The 23,273-nt window shown below is 49.2% G+C and overlaps 2 protein-coding genes across 11 annotated transcripts in view; one reads left to right on the forward strand and one right to left on the reverse strand.

The window, feature by feature from the left end:
* Positions 1–2,630, forward strand: part of BCL2L13 (BCL2 like 13) — a 48,451-nt gene extending 45,821 nt beyond the window's left edge. For 4 of the 5 annotated variants that reach the window (XM_066381133.1, XM_066381135.1, XM_066381132.1 and 1 more), the window contains one exon: positions 176–2,630. In XM_066381133.1, the coding sequence (XP_066237230.1) occupies positions 176–931 (756 nt within the window). In that variant the 3' untranslated portion in view covers positions 932–2,630. The remainder of the gene's footprint in view (positions 1–175) is intronic. The other variant, XM_066381136.1, reaches the window with a different exon arrangement.
* The window catches only part of BID (BH3 interacting domain death agonist), a 62,078-nt gene that overhangs the window by 10,632 nt on the left and 28,173 nt on the right, over positions 1–23,273 (reverse strand). For 3 of the 6 annotated variants that reach the window (XM_066381150.1, XM_066381149.1, XM_066381144.1), the window contains 4 exons: positions 20,511–20,727; positions 17,123–17,262; positions 15,373–15,585; positions 10,935–11,053 (listed from right to left, as the gene is read on the reverse strand). In XM_066381150.1, the coding sequence (XP_066237247.1) occupies positions 11,042–11,053; positions 15,373–15,585; positions 17,123–17,262; positions 20,511–20,727 (582 nt within the window). In that variant the 3' untranslated portion in view covers positions 10,935–11,041. Of the gene's footprint in view, positions 1–789; positions 917–6,202; positions 8,091–10,934; positions 11,054–15,372; positions 15,586–17,122; positions 17,263–20,510; positions 20,728–23,273 lie in introns of those variants that run through there. The other 3 variants (XM_066381145.1, XM_066381148.1, XM_066381146.1) reach the window with 3 other exon arrangements.

Raw genomic sequence — 23,273 nt, forward strand, 5'->3', positions numbered from 1 at the left:
TTGTTAAAAATTATTTCTTTGTTGATCAACAAATAAATGCATTTAATCCAGAAAGTACATAGGTTTGAATAATGTATTTATTCCTGGAACCTCAGTTTAGGAAAGACTTTTTATTCCAGATTTACATTATTTAAACTATATTTACCATTCTTTGTATTGACTCCTTCTCTTCTAGAGCACTGTCTTTAGTCTGGAGTCTGAGGAGGAGGAAGAGGACCCTGGAATCGCTGCAGAAGACAGCAATGACATTTATATCCTGCCCAGTGACAACTCTGGACAGGTCAGTCCTCCAGAGTCTCCAACTGTGACCGCTTCTTGGCAGGCAGAGAGCTTGCCCATGTCCCTCTCAGCCAGCCAGAGCTGGCATACAGAAAGCCTACCCGTGTCCCTAGGTCCAGAGTCCTGGCAGCAGGTCGCCATGGATCCTGAAGAAGTCAAAAGCCTCGATAGCTACGGGGCTGGAGAGAAGAGTGAGAACAACTCTTCTAATTCAGACATTGTGCACGTGGAGAAGGAGGAAATCCCTGAGGGTGTGGACGAGGCTCCTGTGGCATCTGCAGCCCCAGGCCCCCTGCTCCCACATGTCACGGCCACTTCCCTGCTAGAGACGAGGCCACCTGGAACAGAGACAACTGCAGCAGGAACAGTCAGCCCAGCTTCATCTTTGTTCATAGAACTGGATGAAGAAGATGTGAGAGCAGCAGCTGCTGAACCTGTTGAGCCGGAGGAGGAGGGGACCCCCACACTGGAGCCCCCACAAACACTGCTTAGTGAAGAGAGGGAGCGCTCTATGGGGGGGTCCTCTCCGGCTGCAGGAGAGCCGGCCATGCTGTGGGCTGAGGGCACATCTGTGCTGCTGTTTGGAGGGGCGGCCGCAATTGCTGTCCTGGCGGTGGCAGTGGGGGTGGCTTTGGCCCTGAGGAAGAAATAGCAGGGTTTCAGAAGAGGAACAAGACAGGACAGGTATTTGATTTTAGTTGTAGTGACTGAGTCTGAACCGCCAGCAGCTGTCGAGATGTTTGCGATGCTCTTGGGTAATGGGGTTTCCGTTCAACAAGGCAGCGGGCTGATCCACATACTAGGGCTTGAGGTAGAGGTTTCGTTTGTCTGGCTGTGCGTTTCCGAGGCCTTGGCTCATGCTGGGGTCTGGATCTTAGGATGAGTCCGGTCCTCCCTCTAGTAGAGGCTTCTCAACCTTTCCATTAATGATACTTTGATAATTCTTTGTTGTAGGAAGTTGTTCTGTGCATTGTAGGATGTTTAGCAACATCACTGGCCTCTGCCCACTAAATACCAGTAGCACCCCTGCCCCAGCTGTGACAACCAAAAATATCTCTTGACATTGCCAAATGTTCTCTGGGGGTAAAGCTGTTCCCCTTTAAGAGCCACAGCTTTAGAGGGAGAAGGGTTAATGTAGGAGCCTCTGGAATAGAAAGTCCCAGGCAGGAGGGCTTAGCTGTATGCTCCTCGGCTGCTGGCGTGGCCCTACCCCTAGAACCTCATCTTTCCTGTGAGCATGCTATGTTTTGTAGCCATTATTTTTGGCTCTTTTCTCCACCCCCCCTTTTTAGTCCTATAGCTTGAGGGTGTTCCCCCCCTTGTCTCAGTGGCCTCTCAGGTACCACACTGCTCTTCTTCACCCCAGGTTCCTCTCAGGACCCCTGGAGAGGGCTTGCTCTGTACTTGTCCAGTCCGTCATGCTTCTACAGCTGCACCTTGTAAGATTCTGCCTTTAAGAATCTTGACAAAAGAGACACGGAGAGAGACACACACACGAAGAGCTCCCTGCTGTGCATGCTATGTCTCATTCAGAAGGAGGGTGGCTTAGATGACTGCGGGAGCTATCTGACTCTGCACAGCCACCCTGCTGAACCAGCTACTGGCCGCAGCATCTTGGTTGCTGAACATCTGTCTAACCTGGGCGAACGTGTGTCATGAGTGTCTGGTCTCCGTCTTCTCACTGGTCGACCAGCTAGCTCCTTTGCAGATTTTCACACTTGGGCTCACAGGCCAATTGAGTCATAACTTATTAAGTACAGAAAGTTTCCTAAATATCATTGAAATAAAAAGTATGAAAAGAGAAACCTTTCTTGATTACCCTCAAGACCCCAGTTTGGCTTTCAGAGTTCAAGAATAGAGGCATCTTCAGTGGACTCCCTGCCAGGGCAGTAACCCAGAATGACCCTGGTCAGCATGTACTGGTCGGGTCAGCATTTTTCTTCATCTGGCTGGCCCACCTCTAAAAGGTGGGGTTGGGGCTGTGTCCTTTTATGCCTGAGGACATGCTGCTTGATACAGGTCTTCTCAGACTTATCTTCGTAAATGTAACACATTACTTTTTAGATCCTGAAATTTGTAATAAAATTACTATACTTACTCTAATCACAAAAACGTGATATTTTAAATGTTCTCTTTTAAATTTATTTCTTAAAATTAAATATTCATCCTAAAGCAATACTATTTAAAAGTTGATCAAGTCCTGGCCAGGTAGCTCGTTGGTTAACTCATCATCTTGAAGCACAGAGGTTGCCAGTTTGATCCCTGGTCAGGGCACATGCAGGAACAGATTGAAGTTTCTGTCTGCTCGTCTCTCTTTATCTCCCTTCCTCTCTCTCTAAAATCAATAAATTTTTAAAAAAGATTTAAATGTTGATTAAAGGGCCCTGGCCAGTTTGCTGATGCAGGCATCCCAGGTTTGATCCCCAGTCAGGGCACACAGAAGAAGCAACCATCTGCTTCTCTTCACCTCCTTCTCCCCTTTCTTTCTCACTTTCCCTTCTTTAGTCAGTGGCTCGATTGAGCGTCAGCATCAGGTGCTGAGGATAGCTCATTTGGTCTGAGCATTGGCCCCAGACAGGGGTTGCCACGTGGATCCTGGTGGGGTGCATGCAGGAGTCTATCTCCCCTCCTCCCACTTAAAAAAAATTCAAGGAAAGTTCTGAAGTGTGTTGAGTGCCCGTTAATCTCTGTCAGTGATATATCTTCATGTTCTGGGTTTTGTTTTTTGTCTTTTTTTTTTTTTTTTCTGAAGCTGGAAACGGGGAGAGACAGTCAGACAGACTTCCGCATGCGCCCGACCGGGATCCACCCGGCACGCCCACCAGGGGGCGACGCTCTGCCCCTCTGGGGCGTTGCTCTGTTGCGACCAGAGCCACTCTAGCGCCTGGGGCAGAGTCCAAGGAGCCATCCCCAGCACCCGGGCCATCTTTGCTCCAATGGAGCCTCGGCTGCGGGAGGGGAAGAGAGAGACAGAGAGGAAGGAGAGGGGGAGGGGTGGAGAAGCAGATGGGCGCTTCTCCTGTGTGCCCTGGCCAGGAATCGAACCCGGGACTTCTGCACGCCAGGCCGACACTCTACCATTGAGCCAACCGGCCAGGGCTGTCTTTTTTTTGTGTGTGTGACAGAGACAGAGAGAGGGACAGATAGGGACAGACAAGGAGAGAGATGAGAAGCATCAATTCTTCATTGCAGCACCTTACTTGTTCATTGATTGCTTTCTCATATGTGCCTTGACTGGGGGGCTACAGCAGACAGAGTGACCCCTTGCTCAAGCCAGCAACCTTGGGTTCAAGCTGGTGAGCCATGCTCAAACCAGATGTGTACACGTTCAAGCCGGCAACCTAGGGGTTTTGAACCTGGATCCTCTGTGTCCCAGTCGGATGCTCTATCCACTGTGCGCCACCGCCTGATCAGGGTCATGTTTGGGTTTTACTGTCCCATTTAGGGAGGGAAGTTTCTAAGGGTTTTGGTGCACTTCAATTAATACAGCCTGAGGTGAGAGTGAAGCAGGGGTTAGTGTAGTAAAGAAGTATTTCCTTCCTGGGTCTGACTATTGAATTGGATTACTCTACTCTAATTGCTATCTTTTTGAGTTTGCATAGGGTAAGAGCAGACTGGTGTGTTATAATAAAATATGTTCCTTTCAGTGTTCACACTTTTAAACTCTGTATCCTCAAACCTATGGCTAAACACAGTTAAGCACTAATGGAAACTAGTTTTATTTCTGAGCTGCTAAAGAGAGATCTTTGGGTCTATGTTCTCCATGAAAGGAAATAAGGCATGTGATAGGATGCCACCATGTGCTGTTGAACATTAATCCAGAGTTACTTGGCCAGTTGCATTTTGCTGGCTAATGGTGCAGAGCTGGCATCTTTGCTGGCTTTCTCTAGACTGCGCCATGCAAGTTCCTGGGTAGCAGCAGGAAGTGTCAGGGTCCCCTTCTATCTTCACTGCCTTACCCTCTGCTGCTGGCCACAGAAGGGCATACCCTAATAAGAAGTGCTTCTTATAGCAGCTGCTGGTTTTGCTACATTTAAAAGAAAATAATTTGCCTGACCTGTTGTGGCGCAGTGGGATAAAGTGTCGACCTGGAATGCTGAGGTCACTGGTTCAAAACCCTGGGATTGCCTGGTCAAGGCACATATGGGAGTTGATGCTTCCTGCTCCTCCCCCTTCTCTCTCCCTCTCTCTCTCCTCTCTGAAAAAAGAATTGAAAAACTAAAGTCTTTAAAAAAATAATAAATAAAATAATTTCAGGCCCTGGCTGGCTGGCTCAGCGGTAGAGCGTCGGCCCGGAGTGTGGAAATCCCATGTTCGATTCCCAGCCAGGGCACATAGGAGAAGCACCCATCTGCTTCTCCACCCTTCCCCTTCTCTTTCCTCTCTATCTCTCTCTTCCCCTCCCGCAGCCAAGGCTCCACTGGAGCAAAGTTGGCCCGGGTGCTGAGGATGGCTCCATAGCTTTTGCCTCAGGCGCTAGAATGGTTCCAGTTGCAATGGAGCGACACCCCAGATGGGCAGAACATTGCCCCCTGGTGGGCATGCCAGGTGGATCCTGGTCAGGCGCATGTGGGAGTCTGTCTCTCTTGCCTCCCTGCTTCTCACTTAAGAAAAATACAAAAAAAAGTAATTTCTCATTCTCCCTTTTTTTGGTGGAGGTTGGTGGTAGGAGGCTATTCCTTTTTGCCCCATGACTTACATCTAAATCTAAGATAAAGTGAAAATTCAGAATAAACCCAACTTATTCATACAACTCAAATGCAAAATTAAGAATATCATCCTGTTGCCTGACCAGGTGGTAGTACAATGGATAGAGCGTTGACCTGGGATGCTGAGGACCTAGTTTCGAAACCCTGAGGTCGCCAGCTTGAGTGTGGGCTCGTTGGTTTGAACAAGGGGTCACTGGCTTGGCTGCACCCCCCTGGTCAAGGCATGTATGAGAAAGCAATCAATGAACAACTAAGGTGCTGCAATAAGTTGATGCTTCTCACTTCTTTCCCTTCCTGTCCCTCTGTCTCTCTAAAAAAGAAAGGATTATCACCTACCCTGTTTATAATTTCTCACTCTTTGAACTGTTGAGGAAAAGTTTTTGCTAGTACGTCTCCACAAACACTTAACTGCTGCACTGAGTGTCATGATTTCTGATAGCTTGGCAAAAAGCCAGTGAATGTTTGAGAAAAAACACCAGAATTAAAGAATGCTAATTTATCCTCTGCAATAAAATGGTAATTCTGAGCCAGAGAAAGCAGTATCTAGCGTGCCTTAGGGGGACTCTTGATCATCATTGACCTCTAGAAAGAACTTTCTAGAGAAGAGAAACCAGGGTTGCCTGTCTGGTTCTCCTCCTCACCACCCAAAGTCACCCTGACACCGGCGGCTCCCCATCTCTGGTGTCACATGCAGCCACTACTGAGGTGTGTACTGGGGCGAGGAAGAGCGAACAGATGTGGGTGTCTGAGCCACAGCTGCCCTCCCTCTCCACAGGCTCTGTGCTGACTGCCGCAGTAGGAAGGGGGTGCGTGCTCCCTGCTTTTTCTAAAGGTACGATGGCTAATGTCATACCCATAAGATTTTAAAATTGTCTCAAGAAGTTTTATAGAAATAAAAAGTATTATAGGTAAAGCTTTTTCCTTCTCTTCCTACTCTCTTAATTTCTTATCCCTTTTTACACAAACTTATTTTTCAAGAAACTTGAGTGATATTTCATCGGGGGAAGGGCTGCAGGCTGTCATTTTACTTCCTCGAAGCAGTTTCCCCCTGCGGTTCCCTCCCAGCAGTCATTGCGTCCTCTCCTGGGAGGGCTGACTCTTGCCATTTGATACCCTCCCGTGACACCACCCATCATTTAGGAGGGTCTACCAGGAGATGGGTTTGAATTCAGGGTGCATCTTTGTTCCATATTAGAGTATCTTTTTTCTTAAAAAAAAAAAAAAAAAAAAGTGGGTAATTATAATTTTAATACATTTTATTCGAGCGTTTATTAACTTTTCTAGTCTCTAGCATAGGAGAGGCAGTGATTTGAATTTTTCTGACTCCAAGTCTAGTGCTTTACCATTTCTTGTGACCTTGCAAAACAGTATTGGCTCTGCCTGTCTGCTGCTCAGCGCTGCGCTCCCGCATGGCGTGCCTGGAAGAGGGACCTCTGCTGGTTGCACAGAGCTGCCGCGCAGGCCGGTCCCACCGAGTGTGCTCCCAGGGAAACGAGTCAGGGTTGTTCCCAGTTTCTAATCATACTAGGTGTTTCCCTTTAAGTATCAAATGAGATGCCTTATTTAAAGAATTAGCAGTGCCTGACCAGACGGTGGCGCAGATAGCGTTGGCCTAGGATGCTGAGGACCCTGGTGTGAAACCCACGGTCGCTGGCTTGAGCAAGGGGGCACTGGCTTGGCTGGAACCCCCCCCACCCCCATCAAGGCACATATGAGAAAGCAATCAATGAATTAAGGTGTTGCAACGAAAAACTGATGATTTATGCCTCTCATCTCTCTCCGTTCCTGTCTGTCCCTATCTATCCCTCTCTGTGTCTGAAAAAAAAAAAGAAATTAAGCCTGACCAGGCAGTGGCGCAGTGGATAGATCATCAGCCTGGGATAGGAGAAACAGTGATTTGAATTTTTCTGAGGACCTGGGTTCAAAACCCCAAGATCACCAGCTTGAGTGTGGGCTCATCTGTCTTGACCATGGGGCCACTGGCTTGAGTATGACCCCACGGCCGCTGGCTTGAAGCCCAAGGTCGCTGGCTTGAGCAAGGGATCACTGGCTTGGCTGGAGCCCCTTGGTCAAGGCACATATGAGAAAGCAATCACTGAACAACTAAGGAGCCACACGAAGAACTGATACTTCTCATCTCCCTTCCTGTTTGTCCATCCCTGTCTGTCTCTAGCTAAATAAAATAAAAATAAATTTTAAAAAAGTTAACAGTATCCTTGTCTAGAGAACAGCAATTTGAAATTCATCATTGGTTGTTACCTCAGTGGAGCACTCCACAGAGAGCTGGAACCTGTCCTGTTACTCTAACATCAATACATCCTGTCTTTCTTTACACAGAGCCATTTAACCTCCCCCTAGTTTGTCACCAGGGTCCTCCACCCGGGAATATGTTTACACTGCAAGAGCCCTAGCCGGGCAGCTCAAGCTCAGGTTGGAACTGCTCTCAGGTATATTTGCAAGGCCTTTAATAAGTTACCAGGTAGCCGCTGGCTCAAAGTAATTCTCACCCTGTTTTTTCACCTTCTAAGGGGAAATCTGATAGAGATATTGCCTACCTTGTGTTCTCTGTACCACTGGTAGAGACTGGGAAACTGGTTTATTAATTCAGAAGAAAAGTTTGGACATTATAAGATTAGTTTTGTTGCCTCTTTTCCTGGGAAAAAAGGAAGTGGAAGCACAATGCTCCCCATTAAAGATTCTGGAATAATTTGGTGATTCCTGATGCTTCTAGCAAGAGCACTGTGTTATCATATAGATTGGTCCTTAAGGAAAAGCACATTTTTCCTATCAAAGTCTTCCATTTCTTTCTTCCTTTAAAAGTGCCTCTTTCTACCTACTTCATGTCTTCAGCAAGTTAAATTATTACTGGTCCAAATGCTCCCACAAGTACTGGATTCAAACAGGAACCTCGGATAGTTAACGTGAGCATCTCACTGCAGCAGCACAGACTTCCTTTGTGTGAAGGTCATTAGCTCTCCTGGCCAGCGACTTGCCCAATTTATTGTTGTGGGTTCATTCTGACTCCTTTCCTTCCTGTCATCTGCATTTGGCCAGTCAGGAGAAAGGGGTGGAATACAAAGCTGAATTTCACTGTTCGAAGTGCTGTGTGGGGGAGAACACGGTGGTTGTAATAAAATGAGATTTGAAGATAACTGACGGCCTCATGTTTACTCCTCCTAACTGATGTCCTTAGCTGAGGGGTGTCATTTCAGATAATCAGGCTTGGAGTCTTCCTAAGTACATACTTGGTTAGACTTCAGGTTCTGAAAACGTGAGCTAACATGGGACACTCCATACTTAAGTTCCCAGCTGACGCAGTTAATGGAACGTGGGAAATACGAGCATGAACCACTGCTGGGGAACCTCGGGTGGCCCTGAGCAGTTCAGCACCACGTGCTTGGTCTGGAGGGGGGACTTTCAGGTGTGCCGGCACCCTTAATCTTCAACCAAGGAATTCCCATCACAATTTAAAAAGTTTACATGTGTGTACAGAATGAAATGCACTCCTGAAACGAAATCACTTCTCAGTTCTACCCACAAGATTTTACTGTTACAGGTGTGAAATCCACCTCCTTCCAGAGTGTCCCTGAGTCCCGGCCTGGGGAGATGAGATGACAGTCTTGCTTTGTAAGCAAGAAGGTACATCTGACTTGCTCTGGAGAAACACTAGGTGTGTGTAAAAAATGCATTAAAATACTGGCCTAATGTGCTAATTTAAGCAAAACAGCAGAAAGTAAAGATGTCAAGGATTACGAGAAGTATTAAATGGTCTGGGACTGTTAGCTGCTTAGAGCTCTTTCCTCTTCCATCAGTTTAGTCGACTACAGGCAGCCCCCAGGTTATGGACGAGATAGGTTCTGCAGGTTTGTTCTTACATTGGATTTGAAGTTGGAACAGGTACATTTACCTATTAAATGCAACTTAGATGTTCGTTTTAACATAGTATGGCTTTTTACCTTTCTGTACATAGAAATACTTAAACATTTTGAAACTGACAGAACCTGTCTCTTCATATTTCAATTGTTCTTTCTGGAAGGCCGTCCCTGGCTCAGTGAGAATGGGACTGTAGGCACTGACACTGGTATGGGCAAGAGTGTGTATGTATATGAGTGGTTCACCTTGTTTCCACTGTGATCAGAATCTTTTCTTTTTCTTGGGAAAAAAAAGTCCACTCTATAACATTCATAAAAATAGCATTACTAGAAAATAATTTTTCCAAATGATGGCCTTCCTATCTGCTTTTACTATTTGCAGCACGTGTGACCATCCCGCTGAGCCAGCCTGGGCATGGTCTGCACTTAATGCTGGTGTGCAGTCCTTTTCTGGTGTTTCAAGACCCAGCTAACAGAGAAGTTTATTCATACTTCATCACACTGGGTTCTCCAGTGTCAGTCACAGCTATTACGGCATAAAGGTCATAGTGTGGCACAGACCCACCAGCCGCCCTCACGTATGTAAGCAGACCCCAGGAGATAGCTGGTGCTGGCGCTGGTGCTGGGAGGCAGACAGGGCGGCACTGCCTCCAGTGCACGCTCCTGGTTGGTTTGGTCGCTACCTAAGAGATTTGATTTTGTTGCAACGTGTGTTCTGTGTCCCTGGAAAAGGCAACCACTCAACTGTTGAGTTTTTCAGTCTGTTGTTTCATTTGTTTATGCCAAGAGACTCCTGTGCTCCCATGTACAGCCGCTTAGGCTTGATGCACAGTGGGGTAAGGCTGAGAAATGAACATCTAAGATTATTAGCAGAGGTCTGCATGGGTACGCCGTAGCTTCTGGTACTGCACACCCTAGACATTTTATCAAAGCCTTGACTTCCTGGAAAGAGAAAGGGTGATTTTGGAAACTGATGGGCTAGAGCCCTTAAATCAACTCTGCACCTTTTAACTGCCAATGGTTTTTCTTGACTCTAATAAAGAAATCAAGCCCTGGTCGGATAGCTCGATTAGTTAGAACATCATCCCAAAGCACAGAGGTTGCCAGTTTGATCCCTGGTCAGGGCATATAAAGGAACAGATCTCTCTCTCTAAAATCAATACAATAAACATTAAAAAATAAATAAAAAATGAAAAAGACTTCAGGTCGAAAGAAGTCCCATGTGTTCTGAATCCAGAGCCTCCAGTGCTATCTGGTTTAAACAGGAGACTGTTACTTCCTGAGTATGAAGATGTTACCCAGTTGGTGGGGTTTTTGAGAGAGTGTGTGCACCCCTTCTTTGATCCCTGCTCTGTTCATGCATGCTGCTGTAACACTATGTCCCGAGATAGCACTTTAAGACACAGTAAAGGAGTTTGTTTTTTAAAACAAAAAACATTGTGGCCTGACTAGGAGGTGGCACAGTGAATAGTGTTGGACTAGGATGCAGAGAACCCAGGTTCAAAACCCCAAGGTTGCCAGCTTGAGCGGAGGCTCTTCTGGCTTAAGTGCAGACTCACCAGCTGAGGGCAAGGTCGCTAGCTTGAGCATGGGATCAAAGACATGACCCCATGGTCACTGGCTTGAGCCCAAGGTTGCTGGCTTGAGCAAGGGGTTACTCACTCTGCTGTAGCTGCCCTGCCCCCCATCAAGGCACATATGAGAACACAATCAATGAACAACTAAGGAGCTGCAACAAAGAATTGATGCTTCTCATCTCTTTCCGTTCCTGTCTGTCTGTCCCTATCTGTCCCTCTCTCTCTGTCTCTGTCAGTCCCTATCTGTCCTGCTCTCTGTCTCTGTCAAAAAAAAAAACACCAGTGTTTTTCCTTCTGCCTAATAATCTGCTTTGAACTTTAGTTTTCACGTGTAGTCCTACACAACTGAAAGAAGAGAAAGGCGCCATGTGTAGGTGAATATACAGAATGGTATGAGTGAAGCTCATTCAAATGTGTGTAAGTGGACTTTTTCATTCAAGTATATCAATGTAGAGATTTCTAAATGGGTCCCCAACTTAAAACATCACCTTTAAAACCATGAATAATAAATAACTTTAATCTTGTGTCTACCTAAGAACTTTGTCTAAATGGTCACTGGAGGCAGCGATGTCAAGTTTACCCAGATGGCTCTGCAGCTGTCCATTCAATCCATTCCCTAGAGCAAGAAAGGAAAAGCCAGAATTAGCCAGTCCAATTTTTTTTAACACCAATGTATGTAGTTACACTCTCTTCTTCATGCCTTCCTTTTTGCTGTTGCTCCCCATGCCTAGCTTGTATCGAATGACCAGGTTCCCTTTTTCCTTCCTTCTCACAGAAGGGACACATTTCTGCAATGGCCCAGGTAACATCTCAGGCTGTGTCGGCTGTTGGGTCTCTGCTATACGGTCTTTGTCACAAGGGCTCAGTCCTGCTGTCACAGTATGGTCGCAGCCAGAGTGAGTACACAAATGAACAAACGTGGTTCTGCTTCAGCAAAACCTTGTTCACGGAAATGAGCAGCAGGCCAGCCGAGGCTGCAGCCGTGCCTTAACCAGCCCTAATAAACGACCGCAAGTTCTACATCCTTCATCTTCGCCAAACATAACGTTGCCTTTGTTAGAACGTACATTCAACTTGTATGACATTCTCTAAATAGGACTTGAACAAGTAGTTTATTTCTCTCTGTGCCAGCTGTCAGCACCAGTCTTGGGGGCCAGGAGCCTGTCTTAACTGGTCTTTGTCACTAAGATGTCACCCTGACCTGTGCCCACACCCTCACACACATTCAGCCTGTGGGTGGGGAGAGGCAGCAGAGGGCAGGTTCCTGCTCTTTGGGGACACAGTGCAGAGATGCATGTGTCATTCGGCTGCACCCTTCTATCTAAGTCAGTGACATGTCACACCTGGCTTACAAGGGACCCTGGGACACGGAGACAAACAGGGAGGCCACGTGCCCACTCATAAATCCGATGACACACAACAGGGACGACAGACGCTAGGAGTACCTGTCAGTCTCTGCCATAACTGAAACTGACTTTCTGATCGCTTCAAGGAGTGGTTAGAGTCTATAACACCTTACCCTACCAAAACCAAAACCTTTAGCCTGTATATATTTATCTGAGTTAACGCCCATGTGAGTTTTTGGTGCTCCACACCTCCAATTTAACAAATGCTGCTGCTTTATTGGTGATCACTTTCTAAGGTCTAAATCAGCTCTAATTTACAAACCAGAGTTCAGTCCTTAAGTATTCTAGTGCCGCCTGACCAGGTGGTGGCGCAGTGGATAGAGCATCGACCTGGGACGCAGAGGACCCAAGTTTGAAACCCTGAGGTCGCCAGCTTGAGCGCAGGCTCACCAGCTTGAGTGTGGGATCACAGACATGACCCCATGGTTGCTGGCTTGAGCTCAAGGTAGCTGTCTTGAGCAAGGGGTCACTGGTTAAGCTGGAGCCCCCCAGTCAAGGCACATATGAGCCTTGAACAACTAAGGTGCCACAACTATGAAATGATGTTTCTCATCTCTCTCCCTTCCTATCTTGCTAAAAAAAGATAAAAAATTCTAGTGCCATAATCAATACAGGTGAAGCTGGGGTTTGCGCATTCTCTGGAGCCCCATCACCCTGTATCCTCACACCTACTTCCTGCCTCATGAGAACAACTGCAGAAACAGATTTTCAGGGTGCTGAGACATGGGTGTGTCCCCTACTGGGCCACTCACAGTGCCAAGAGGTGCCAGTGGTAGAATAAAGACTCTGGGCCCTGGTTGGTTAGCTCAGTCAGTTAAAAGTGTCATCCTAGGCCCTGGCCGGTTGGCTTGGTGGTAGAGCGTCGGCCTGGCGTGCGGAATTCCCAGATTCATTCCTAGCCAGGGCACACAGGAGAGGCGCCCATCTGCTTCTCCACCCCTCCCCCTCTCCTTCCTCTCTGTCTCTCTCTTCCCCTCCTGCAGCCGAGGCTCCACTGGAGCAAAAGATGGCCCGGGCACTGAGGATGGCTCTATGGCCTCTGCCTCAGGCGCTAGAGTGGCTCTGGTCGCGACAGAGCAACGCCTCGGATGGGCAGAGCATCGCTCCCTGGTGGGCGTGTCGGGTGGATCACAGTCGGGCGCATGTGGGAGTCTGTCTGACTGCCTCCCCATTTCCAGCTTCAGAAAAATACAGAAAAAAAAAAAAGTCATCCTGAGATGACAAGATTGCATGTTCGATTCCTGGTCAGGGCACACATGGGAAACAACCAATAAATGCATAATGAGTGGAACAACAAATAAATGCTTCCCTTCCCCCACCCCTCTCTGTCTCTCAGAAAAAACAAATCAAAAGAAATTAAGCCCTGGCTGAGCCTGACCAGGCGGTGTGGAGGACCTGGGATGTGGAGGACCCAGGTTCGAGACCCCGAGGTCGCCAGCTTGAGTGTGGGCTCCTCTGGTTTGAGCAAGGCTCACCAGCTGGAGCCCAAGGTCACTGGCTCAAGCAATGGGTCACTCGGTCTGCTGTAGCCCCCTGGTCAAGGCACTTATGAGAAATCAATCAATGAACAACTAAGGAACTGCAACAAAGAACTGATGTTTCTCATCTCTCCCTTCCTGTCTGCCTGTCCCTCTCTCTGACTCTGTCTCTGCCACACACACACACACACACACACACACACAGCCCTGGCTGAATAGCTCAGTCGATTGGAGCGTCATCCCAGAGCATGGAGGTTGAGGGTTCAATTCCTCAACCTCCTTTAGGGGTCAGGGTACATGCAGGAGCACCTCCATTTTCCTCTCTCTCTCTCAAGAAAGACTCAGTTTGAGCCCTAAGCTGTTAATGCAGACAGGTGTTAACATCTTGCCCATTTCCCTCGCCTACCAGACGTTGTTGGTGACACTGCTCAGGAACTTTCTCAGGCTTACCTGCTTCCAACAATTCAGCTTGGTTTAATACCCGATTTGAGAGTTATATCCATCTTTCTGTTTTAAAATGTCTGTAAGGCCAGTAGTCACAGCTATCACAGTCGCCTGGCTCATGCAAGTTCTCATTAGATTCGGATAGATGGTAATGAAACAATGGAGTCAAAAATGGTGGGCCATATCTTTTATTCTAGCTTGCACCTGGTAGGCGAGTAAACACAAACACACTGGGCTCCAAAACCCACTCACTCAGCACTTACAAAGCTACTGACACATCCGTGTTTTCCTAGAATCAAAGGCTCTCTCTAGCTCAGCCACCTCTGTTCCCCATCTCCTTCTCTGCACAAACTGGCTTCTCCTTCAGCCCCCCCCCCCCCCCCCCATCTTGACTGCTTGCCTCTTCTGCAGCCATGTGGCCTCTTCCAAAATGGCCTCCTAGCTCCTCCTTTTAAAACTTTTCCGCCTGACAATCCCTCCTCCAGCAACATTAGCATAACCAAGCCCCTTCCCAAGCATGAAGGTAATTAACATTATCACCTGGGCAATGCAATCATGTGGTCAGCGGCCATTTTTTACAATAAAAGTGAGCAAACCAAATAATACAAATTTTACAAACTTATTTGCCCAACACTGTATAACTGAAGTCCATAGCAGTCAAAGAAAGTTTTTAAGGTTTACAAGTAAATATAAAGAGGTTTGGATGCCTGAGTAATGCTTCTGACTCACAAAACTTCAAATATTCCCTAATATCTCCACATTTATAGAAAATACATCCATCAACTCCCCAGCTCACTCTATGAAAATGAAGCAGCAAACTTTAAGGACTGCTTGAGCAAGAGGTCACTGGGCTGTCCCAGGTGGCATCATAAACTGTGACTTTTTTTTTTAGGTTAAAAAATTTTTTTTAACTTATTTAGAGTGAGAGGGAGGGGAAGTGCAAACGAGAGACAGAAACTCAGATCTGTTCCTGTATGTGCCCTGACCGGGGATCGAACCAGCAACCTCTGTGCTTCGGGATGATGCTCCAAACAATTCAGCTATTCAGCCAAGGCAAGAACTGTGACTTTTAATGTCCTAATTATGGTAATTATGGGGCAGGTTTTAGATAATTTTTCCTCCCTTTATGATCTTTCCTTTTGGTCTCTCTCCCTTTCAACCTTCTTGGTAAGCATTTTTTTGTGTGTGTGGGGGGGAAGGGCGGCGAGCATGTTTTTGTTAAAATTTTAATTATACTAATTTTTGTGATAAGGTGTGTTGAGAGCAGACAGGGCAGCTCAGCCTTCTGGCCTGTGTGTTTACCACACTACTGCAGTCCTATACTAGCAGCAAATAAGCCGTCCCTGCTGATGGACCACATCTTATAGCTCAGAAGGACATTAGGATGTGCATTACCACATCCTACCACAGAACTTTTTTGCTTATGAAAGCAAAAGCAAGCCCTCCACCTGAGCCAGAAGGTCTGTAACCACCTGCCTCAATGTTTGGTCAGCAGAAGCCGAGGGCTGTGTCGTGCTTCCTAGCCTCGGAGGGAAGTGGGTGCAGGGAGCAGGCAGACACAAGGGGATTTAGTGAAACACCAAGGGCCTGACACCACCAGTTCTTACATTTCTGAGTAAGTCTCTCACAGAGGTGAGTAGGTTCCGGTTAATAAAATTCACTGCTGCGCAGAAGACATCACGGAGCAAGGACGGTGTGTGACTGGCCACCTTTTTGGCCAACAGCATGGTCAGTACCAGCCTGGTCTTCTCCTCCTCCATGTCTCTAGGGTAAGTCTGCATGGCCTCCTCCACAGCAGCAGCGAGGCACCTCCTTCTGTCCTGTACAGGGGTAAAGAGAGAAGGCTCGCACAGCACCTGGGGCACTCGCACTCTTCCCTGGGGCAGGAAAACCAGTTTTCTGGAGGGGAGGATGGGGAAGCCTGCTATTAAATAGCTAAGGTGGCTGAGAGAGAATGAGAAGCAGATTAGTTGTGCGGGGTGATGGAAAGAAAAAACATCACCCGCACAAAGGTCCCTAAGTATTGTACGTGGCACATTCAACCCTGACAGAGCCCAAGAAACTAAGTTATCCCCTGCCTCTGTGGCCCTTCCAAACTGAGAATTAGTTATCGACCCAAGATGACTCAGGCCCGGTTCCCGGTATAGACTTAGCCAGAGGGAGGAGGGAGGGCCACGTGTGACGTTCCCACCCACGTGGCACAGGCACAGCCCGGGCCATGGGACCTGAGAGGGCCTGGAGGCTGCTGACTCGCACGGACAGTTAAGATGTGGTGGGAGAGGCCCCCAGGCAGGACAGCACTGGGTCCTCTGGGCTTCCCTAACTGCTGCTGGAACACACTGATGGGGAGACCACAAAAAAGGGACAAGGCTTCCAGAGGCAGGAGGTGTGACCTGACTGAACCTGTAGGATTAACGAAGTTTTAGGTTGTGAGGGCCACCTGTGTTTATATTGGTAGTCAAAAGAATGCACCCTCTCTCCCCGAACTTGTGTAGACATATCTGATGACCCTGGGTGTTCCTCGCTCCCACGCTTCCTCAGGAAGGACCCACTGCCTGTCAGCCACAGTGCTCAGCAAGTGTCTGTGTGTGGGTCCCAACCACGACGCTTACAGTAGGAGGCTAAAATGTCACTTTCTTGTCACTCCTTGGCGAGCAACATTTTTATTCAGCTCTTTGAAACTGAAGATAGTTATTTCTGGAGGAGTCATGTATATTTTATACATCTTTTTAGAGGCTTTTATCCCCAAACTCTTGACTCTGACTTAAGGTTCAGGTTTCCTAAATGTCATTAACTTTTTTTTTTTTTTTTTGTATTTTTCTGACACTGGAAACAGGGAGAGATAGTCAGACAGACTCCCACATGTGCCCAACCGGGATCCACCTGGCACGCCCACCAGGAGCAACGCTCTGCCCACCAGGAGGCGATGCTCTGCCCCTCCGGGGGCGTCGCTCTGCCGCGACCAGAGCCACTCTAGTGCCTGGGGCAGAGGCCAAGGAGCCATCCCCAGCGCCTGGGCCATCTTTGCTCCAATGGAGCCTTGGCTGCGGGAGGGGAAGAGAGAGACAGAGAGGAAGGAGGGGGGGGTGGAGAAGCAAATGGGCGCTTCTCCTATGTGCCCTGGCCGGGAATCGAACCCGGGTCCCCTGCACGCCAGGCTGACGCTCTACCGCTGAGCCAACCGGCCAGGGCATAATGTCATTAACTTAATTCTTCTGAAAGGCAGGTGAGCACACTGGAATCTCTATTTCCTATTCCCTTGTCTGTCTGATAGGAGACAGAGGGCACACCTTGCGGGTTCAACTGACGATGGAAAAGGCCCTCACACTTCCCAATCAACCCAGAAAAAGCAATTACCTCCTCTGCCAGGTTCCCATTCCTGAACTGCACCACCAGGCGATCCACCAGGTGTGGGGAGACGTTGTGGTCCAGTCTGTCCCCAATCTGGGCCAGCTGCCTGGCGAGGGTCCGGATGACCTCCTCCTGACTCTCGGAATCTGGATGTTCAGGCAGGGGCAGCGGGACAAAGGAGACTCAGACAGCAGCTCCATGCCACACCCACACCCTTTACCCCCTGGGACAAAGGAGGGGCTTCTGCTTGGGAACAAAGCCAGCCCCCATGTCCACAGCATGCCCATGGTGGGGCAGGGTCCATGGGGGTAGAGTTCTGGGTCCAGGGACAGGGCCTGAGTGAGCAGAAGTCTGGCTGGAGAAGCAGACTTAACATCTGTCTATGCAAAGGATCAGCGATGCTGGGGCACCCGTGACTGTGAACGTGGCAGCAGACTTATGCGCCAGCTCTGTGTCCCGTTGTCTAACAGGTGTCAGCCTAAGAGGGTGCTGGGACAGAGGCTCTGCAGTCACATGTATAACTCTGAAGTTACAGCTTCACCTCTGCCACCACCCCCCTCATGTCCTCATAGGGTAGCTGTGGGAATCACTGCCTGCCCCAGTCCCGTCTCACTGAGTAAAACCTGTCTCCACTCTGCCCTAGAAGGCTCTGTGCGGTTTGCCCAGGCACTCTGACAGGAACTCTTCCCACCGGCCCCCAGTCTCTGTCCTCTAGGCACAGTGGCCTCCACAGAGGGCAGGCTCCTTCTCTCACTCTATCTGATCAACTCAACTGCCGCAATGTCCAAGACTGACTCCCACTCTCACTGCCTCGCGCCCGCCCTCCTCCTCTCCCACTTTTCCTCCGGTGGCACTCACTGCCTGCCTGTGTTCTCCGTCTGACTTCCTTGCCAAAACACCAGCTCCATTAAGGGCTGACTTTCTCATCTGTTCAGTTGGCTGCCAAACACGCAGTACTGCGTGGAAACCATGCAAGGCACACACAGCTGCATGAGTGAATGAGTGAGAAAATGAATGTGCCCCACACCTAGCTCCTCACTGAGTAGTCGCAAATGCCGGCCAATGGCTATTTCTCCAATTAAATCGTACACTTCTGTGACTGAAACTCCCCTCTGTTTACCCGGGATGGTAATCTTATCCTTACCCCGGTCCGTGCGGCTGCCACTGCACCCGTCGGCAGACACCCAGCAGGTCTTGTCTTGCAGCACTGACACAGCCATGTTCCCCATGGCCGCTGCCACGCCTGGGTGGCCCCCCGTGGAACCTCACACCTGAATGATTGCAGCCTCTCCTCCCCCCACTCTCACTGCCCTGCAGTCCACTCTCCAATGTGCTGGGCCAGAGAGGCACCTGGAGGTGAGGATGAGGAGGCATTGAGAGGCATGAGAGCCTCCTCACAGTCTGCACCCCGCTGCTTCATCAGCCTCACCATAGTGTAGACCACGGCATGCGCAGTGGTAATGTGACATCCCTTTCCTGCTCAGAACTTTGTTCATGCTCACCTCTGCTTAAGTGACAAGTCACCACCTTGCCTTAAATCACCGTGAACTTCAACTGTTACTTGCAACAAACCTTCTAGTGCAATCATCTATTCACAGCACCCTCCCCCAGCCCTGACCTTCCATCTACGGGGTTCTGCTTCAGCAGTCGCCTGACCCTCTCCCGGATCTCGGGGCAGGACTGCATGCAGCTCCGTGGCCCAGTGCAGGTCCGCTGCAACCCTGAATCATCTCCTGATTCCCCAAAAGGAAGAAGGTACTCACCACCTCCTCCGCAGCTCCCTCTGCCCTGACTCTGCCTCTCTGACCCCTAGGCTTTCCAGCCTGTCTCAGCAACCTCAGGAGTCTGCGTTCTGCAAACTGAGTGACTTCCCCAATGAAACTCATGGTACCGATCCTTTATTTTGCCTTTTGCTTCCAAATCTTGTCAGGTACTTAATCAACACGCATGTTTTCCACCAGAGGGTTACGTGATGTGTGCAGCCTCATACTCCCTTTTGCAAACACTGTCTGAGCCAAGCCAGGCTTTGTTGTCTACAGCAGTGGTCCCCAAACTTTTTTGGGCCACGGACCAGTTTAATGTTAGAAAATATTTTTACAGACCGGCCTTTAGGGTGGGACGGATAAATGTATCACGTGATTGAGACAAGCGTCAAGAGTGAGTCTTAGACGGATGTAACAGAGGGAATCTGGTCATTTTTTAAAAATAAAACATCGTTCAGACTTAAATATAAATAAAACGAAAATAATGTAAGTTATTTATTCTTTCTCTGTGGCCTGGTACCGGTCCGTGGCCCAGGGGTTGGGGACCACTGGTCTGCAGGCAAGGGATGGTGTAGAAGATCCAAGGACAGCCCAGGAGACAGCCTCTAGTGGTGACTCCAGCAGCAGCTTCTGAAAGCATGGCCATCCCTGTTCCCACCCTACCTCAACCTTCCCCGAAGGGGCTGGGAGCTCCTCCTCCAGTCTCAGGCCAGCCTGAAGGCAGGAGAGCTGGTTCTAAGGCACAGAGTATTTGGCACACCCTGGCTTGAGGGGGTTGAGGGAGGGAGAGGAGGACTCCTGCCAGAGCCCCACCCACTAGGCTTGAGACCGAGGCTAGATGGGCTGCTGGTCTCCCTCAGGGCCACCAGAGGGCAGCACAAACTCCTAGGCCGGGAGATGTCAGGGTGGCAGGACTCCAGGCCCACTCCTCCAGAGAGGCTTGGGCCCAGGCTCTCTGCATCACCTTAGGCTTTTGAGGCAGAGCCTCTAATCAGGGCACGCACTAGTTGCCCACCTTCAAACACGCTGGTTCAGGCAGCCAGTTTGGGGACCAGGAACCATGCATTTTGAAAAAGTTTCCATAAGATCCCAGCATGCATATGACCAAGCGAATTCTCCAACCTGGGAACGGCTGAGCTCAACATGCCACCCAGCCTTGGGCCCTTGGCCTTCCCAGCACGGGACAGTGGAGGCAGCAGCAGTGGCGCAGAGGGGTGGAAAGGGGTTGGTGGGCAGCGCAAGGGACAGGGAGTGCCCGGATACAGCAGCGGGAGGAGGGGCCCAGAGCAGGGAAAGGTGCCCGGCCCAGCTGCGCAGTGCTTGTTTGATTTGGAGCTGGTCATTTTCTTCCCTGAGCCTGTTTCCTCACCTGGAAATGAGGCTCAAGATACATCTATGCCCCATAACACATGTGGAAGAAAAGGTGTGAGATGCTCTACAGACACAGAGTCCTTGTGAAGGAGCTGAGTGGCTCTCCACAGACTGAAAACTCAGCGAGGCCTGCTTCCCGGGGGGCCCAGTACAGACCTAGCAGCCATGCAGCACAAACATTACGGTGGGTCCCTCTTAGCACTTAGATTCCCTACATGTCATTGGTGGCAGCAAGGCAGAGAGGCCCAGCCGATGCCTACCTGTCCCTGGGCCCTGCAGGACCACGCGGCTGCTGCACCGGTTGCCATCTGTCTGCAGGTCATCGTCACGGTTGTCCCACAAGCAAGCTGGCACAGGCAGGTCATGGCCCAACACCTGCAGCTCCTTGTGGAAGCTGGAGTTGGAGCAGTTTTGGAGGAAGCCAAAAACCAGCAGGTCTGTGATGCGCTCGTCCTGGAGGCCTGAACCATTGCTGACCTGCGGTGGAAGGGGTCAGGACGGCTGAGCTGCAGAAGGGCTCTCGGCGCAGAGGGGTCTGAGACAGCCTCACTGGCTGCCCAAGAAACCTGAACGACCCTGTGGGCACAGGGAGCCCACAAGAGGTCTCGGTGGGCAAGCCAAGTCGGCAGCACCTGTGTGTACACAGCAAGAGAGAGCCTGGGCCCTGCGCACGCTGGCTACCTACCACCTGACTGACATCCTGACAGCATCTGCCTCGGCCGAGCTTGCTTTAGGGGCAGGAAGATTCCAAGGCTATTTCAGGCAGATGAGCAAATACCGTCTCTTCTATGACGTCCTTACTTCTGCCCAGGCCATGTGTCTTCTACCAACCTGAGCCCACCCTTCCTGTTCAGGTGTCCAGCAGGTAAACAATCTTTCTTCTCCATAATCTCCTTTTGGGCCCAGTCTGGTACTACTCAAACAGCAGATAGTCTATAAATACTGGGTAGTCGTGACCAAGCACCCTCTACCCCTAGGCAGGGTTCGTGTACTCCAGGCAGACATGTCTTTTAAACAAAACCTGCGGAGGACCAATGGCATGACTGGCCCAGCAGGGGCCCTCCACCCTTTGAGCAGTCCTATGGCAGCAGCTCAGTTCAGCCTCTATGCTGTGGGGACACAGGACGGATACTTCCAGGGTCCTGACTGCATTTGGGGCAGTGTCCTTGGCAAAAACAGGTGAGCACTCGTAACAGCAGCAACCAGGTGTGCTCAGAACAATCACAAACCCAGGAGGAGAGAGGCAGTCACCTGGAAGGCCAGGGACACTGAGCTCTGCCCAGACAGACACATGCCACGCAGACGTTCTGGGTAGAGTGAGGTCAGCAGAAGAGGAGGGCGCAGGTAAAATTTATTTTTATCTCCTCAGTCCTCAATATTTTTCATTAGAAGAACCAGAAAACTTTTAGGGGACAATTTTTAGGAGGCAAATTGTTTTAAATGAGAAAAATGCATAAAATGAATTGCCATTAGCTCTCCAAAATTACTCCTAAGGACGGGGGAAATGTTATATAAAAGTTCTGTCGAATGATTACAGTAAAGCCAGGTGATGTGAGGAAGCTTAAAGGGCCAAAGCCAGGCTTCATCTCCACCTCATGGGGAAAAGGGAACTGAAGCAGTGTTCTGGGGTAAACTGTGTTCCCCAAAACAAAACATTCAAGTGCTAATCCCTAGTGCCTGTGACTGTGACGTTACTTGGAAATCATGTTAAGACCAGGTCATCCTGGACCACGGTAGGCCCGAAATCCAATGCCTGGTGGCTTTATGAGATGTACACACAGACACACTGACACAACGCACATGAAGACTGTAGTGTGTGTTAAAAGCCAAGCTGCAGCGAGCACTGCTGGGGCCACTGGAAGCCAGGAGAGGGGCAGCACACAGTCTCCAATGGGGCCGAGAGGGAATCTACTGCTGACACCGGGACTTCCAACTTCCGGCCTCCAGGACTGCGAAGCGGCACTGTGTGCTCAGCCCCAGGGACCTAAGAGAGGCAGAGGACTTCCTTCTGATCTAGAGGCCGATAAACAGGTGCCCAAAGTCTGCGTGCCAGGTCAGGTTATCGACTGCACCTGCAATCGCCTCCATCTTCCCCACATAAAACCAAAGGAGCAGAACTGGTTGGGAAGGGAAGGCCGTCTAGAAGCCAAGAGTGACCCACGAAGTCCAATGTGTAGCACCAGCTGGTTGGAAAGCAGTTTGAACAAACTCTAGTTTGATAACAGGCAGCAGGCTCAGAAGACAGCACAGCACTGAACTTGAAGAACAAACAAACCTGGTGACAAGCTGAGTACAGAACTAGGATCTTTTTTTTTGACCCTCCTATTAATAAAAGTTAAAACGGGTGTCAAATGATGAAAGATTTCATAGTTGTTTATCCTTTTAGGTCACAGAAAAAAATGTTAAAAGAAATGGTCAAGACTTAGGAAGTCTTGCCTGATCAGACGGTGGCGCAGCGGATAGAGCGTTGCACTGGGATGTGGAGGACCCAGGTTCGAGACCCCGAGATCGCCAGCTTGAGCGCGGGCTCATCTGGTTTGAGCAAAAGCTCACAAGCTTGAGCCCAAGGTCGCTGGCTCGAGCAAGGGGTTACTCGGTCTGCTGAAGGCCCGCGGTCAAGGCACATATGAGAAAGCAATCAATGAACAACTAAGGTGTCTCAATGAAAAACTGATGATTGATGCTTCTCATCTCCCTCTGATCCTGTCTGTCTGTCCCTATCTGTCCCTCTCTCTGACATTCTCTGTCTCTGTCACACACACACACAAAGAAAAGACTTAGGAAGTCTTGCTGGAAACATTACAAACTTCATCCGAAGGAGGCATGCTAAAATCAGCTATGGTGCAAAGAGAAAGATGGAAAGCTATCTAGTATGTTCGATAATTTGGCATAATCCTGTTGCCCAAACCTGGTGGAAAGAGCACCAAATAAACAGCAACAAAAAAATAAAACAAAACCAAAAACCAACAAAATTAATCGTACTTAATTTTGTTTTACTAAATATCAAAGAAGTCAAAGAAAAA

This window comes from Saccopteryx leptura, chromosome 4, assembly GCF_036850995.1.
Source record: "Saccopteryx leptura isolate mSacLep1 chromosome 4, mSacLep1_pri_phased_curated, whole genome shotgun sequence".
In the NCBI taxonomy this organism is placed as follows: Eukaryota; Metazoa; Chordata; class Mammalia; order Chiroptera; family Emballonuridae; genus Saccopteryx; species Saccopteryx leptura.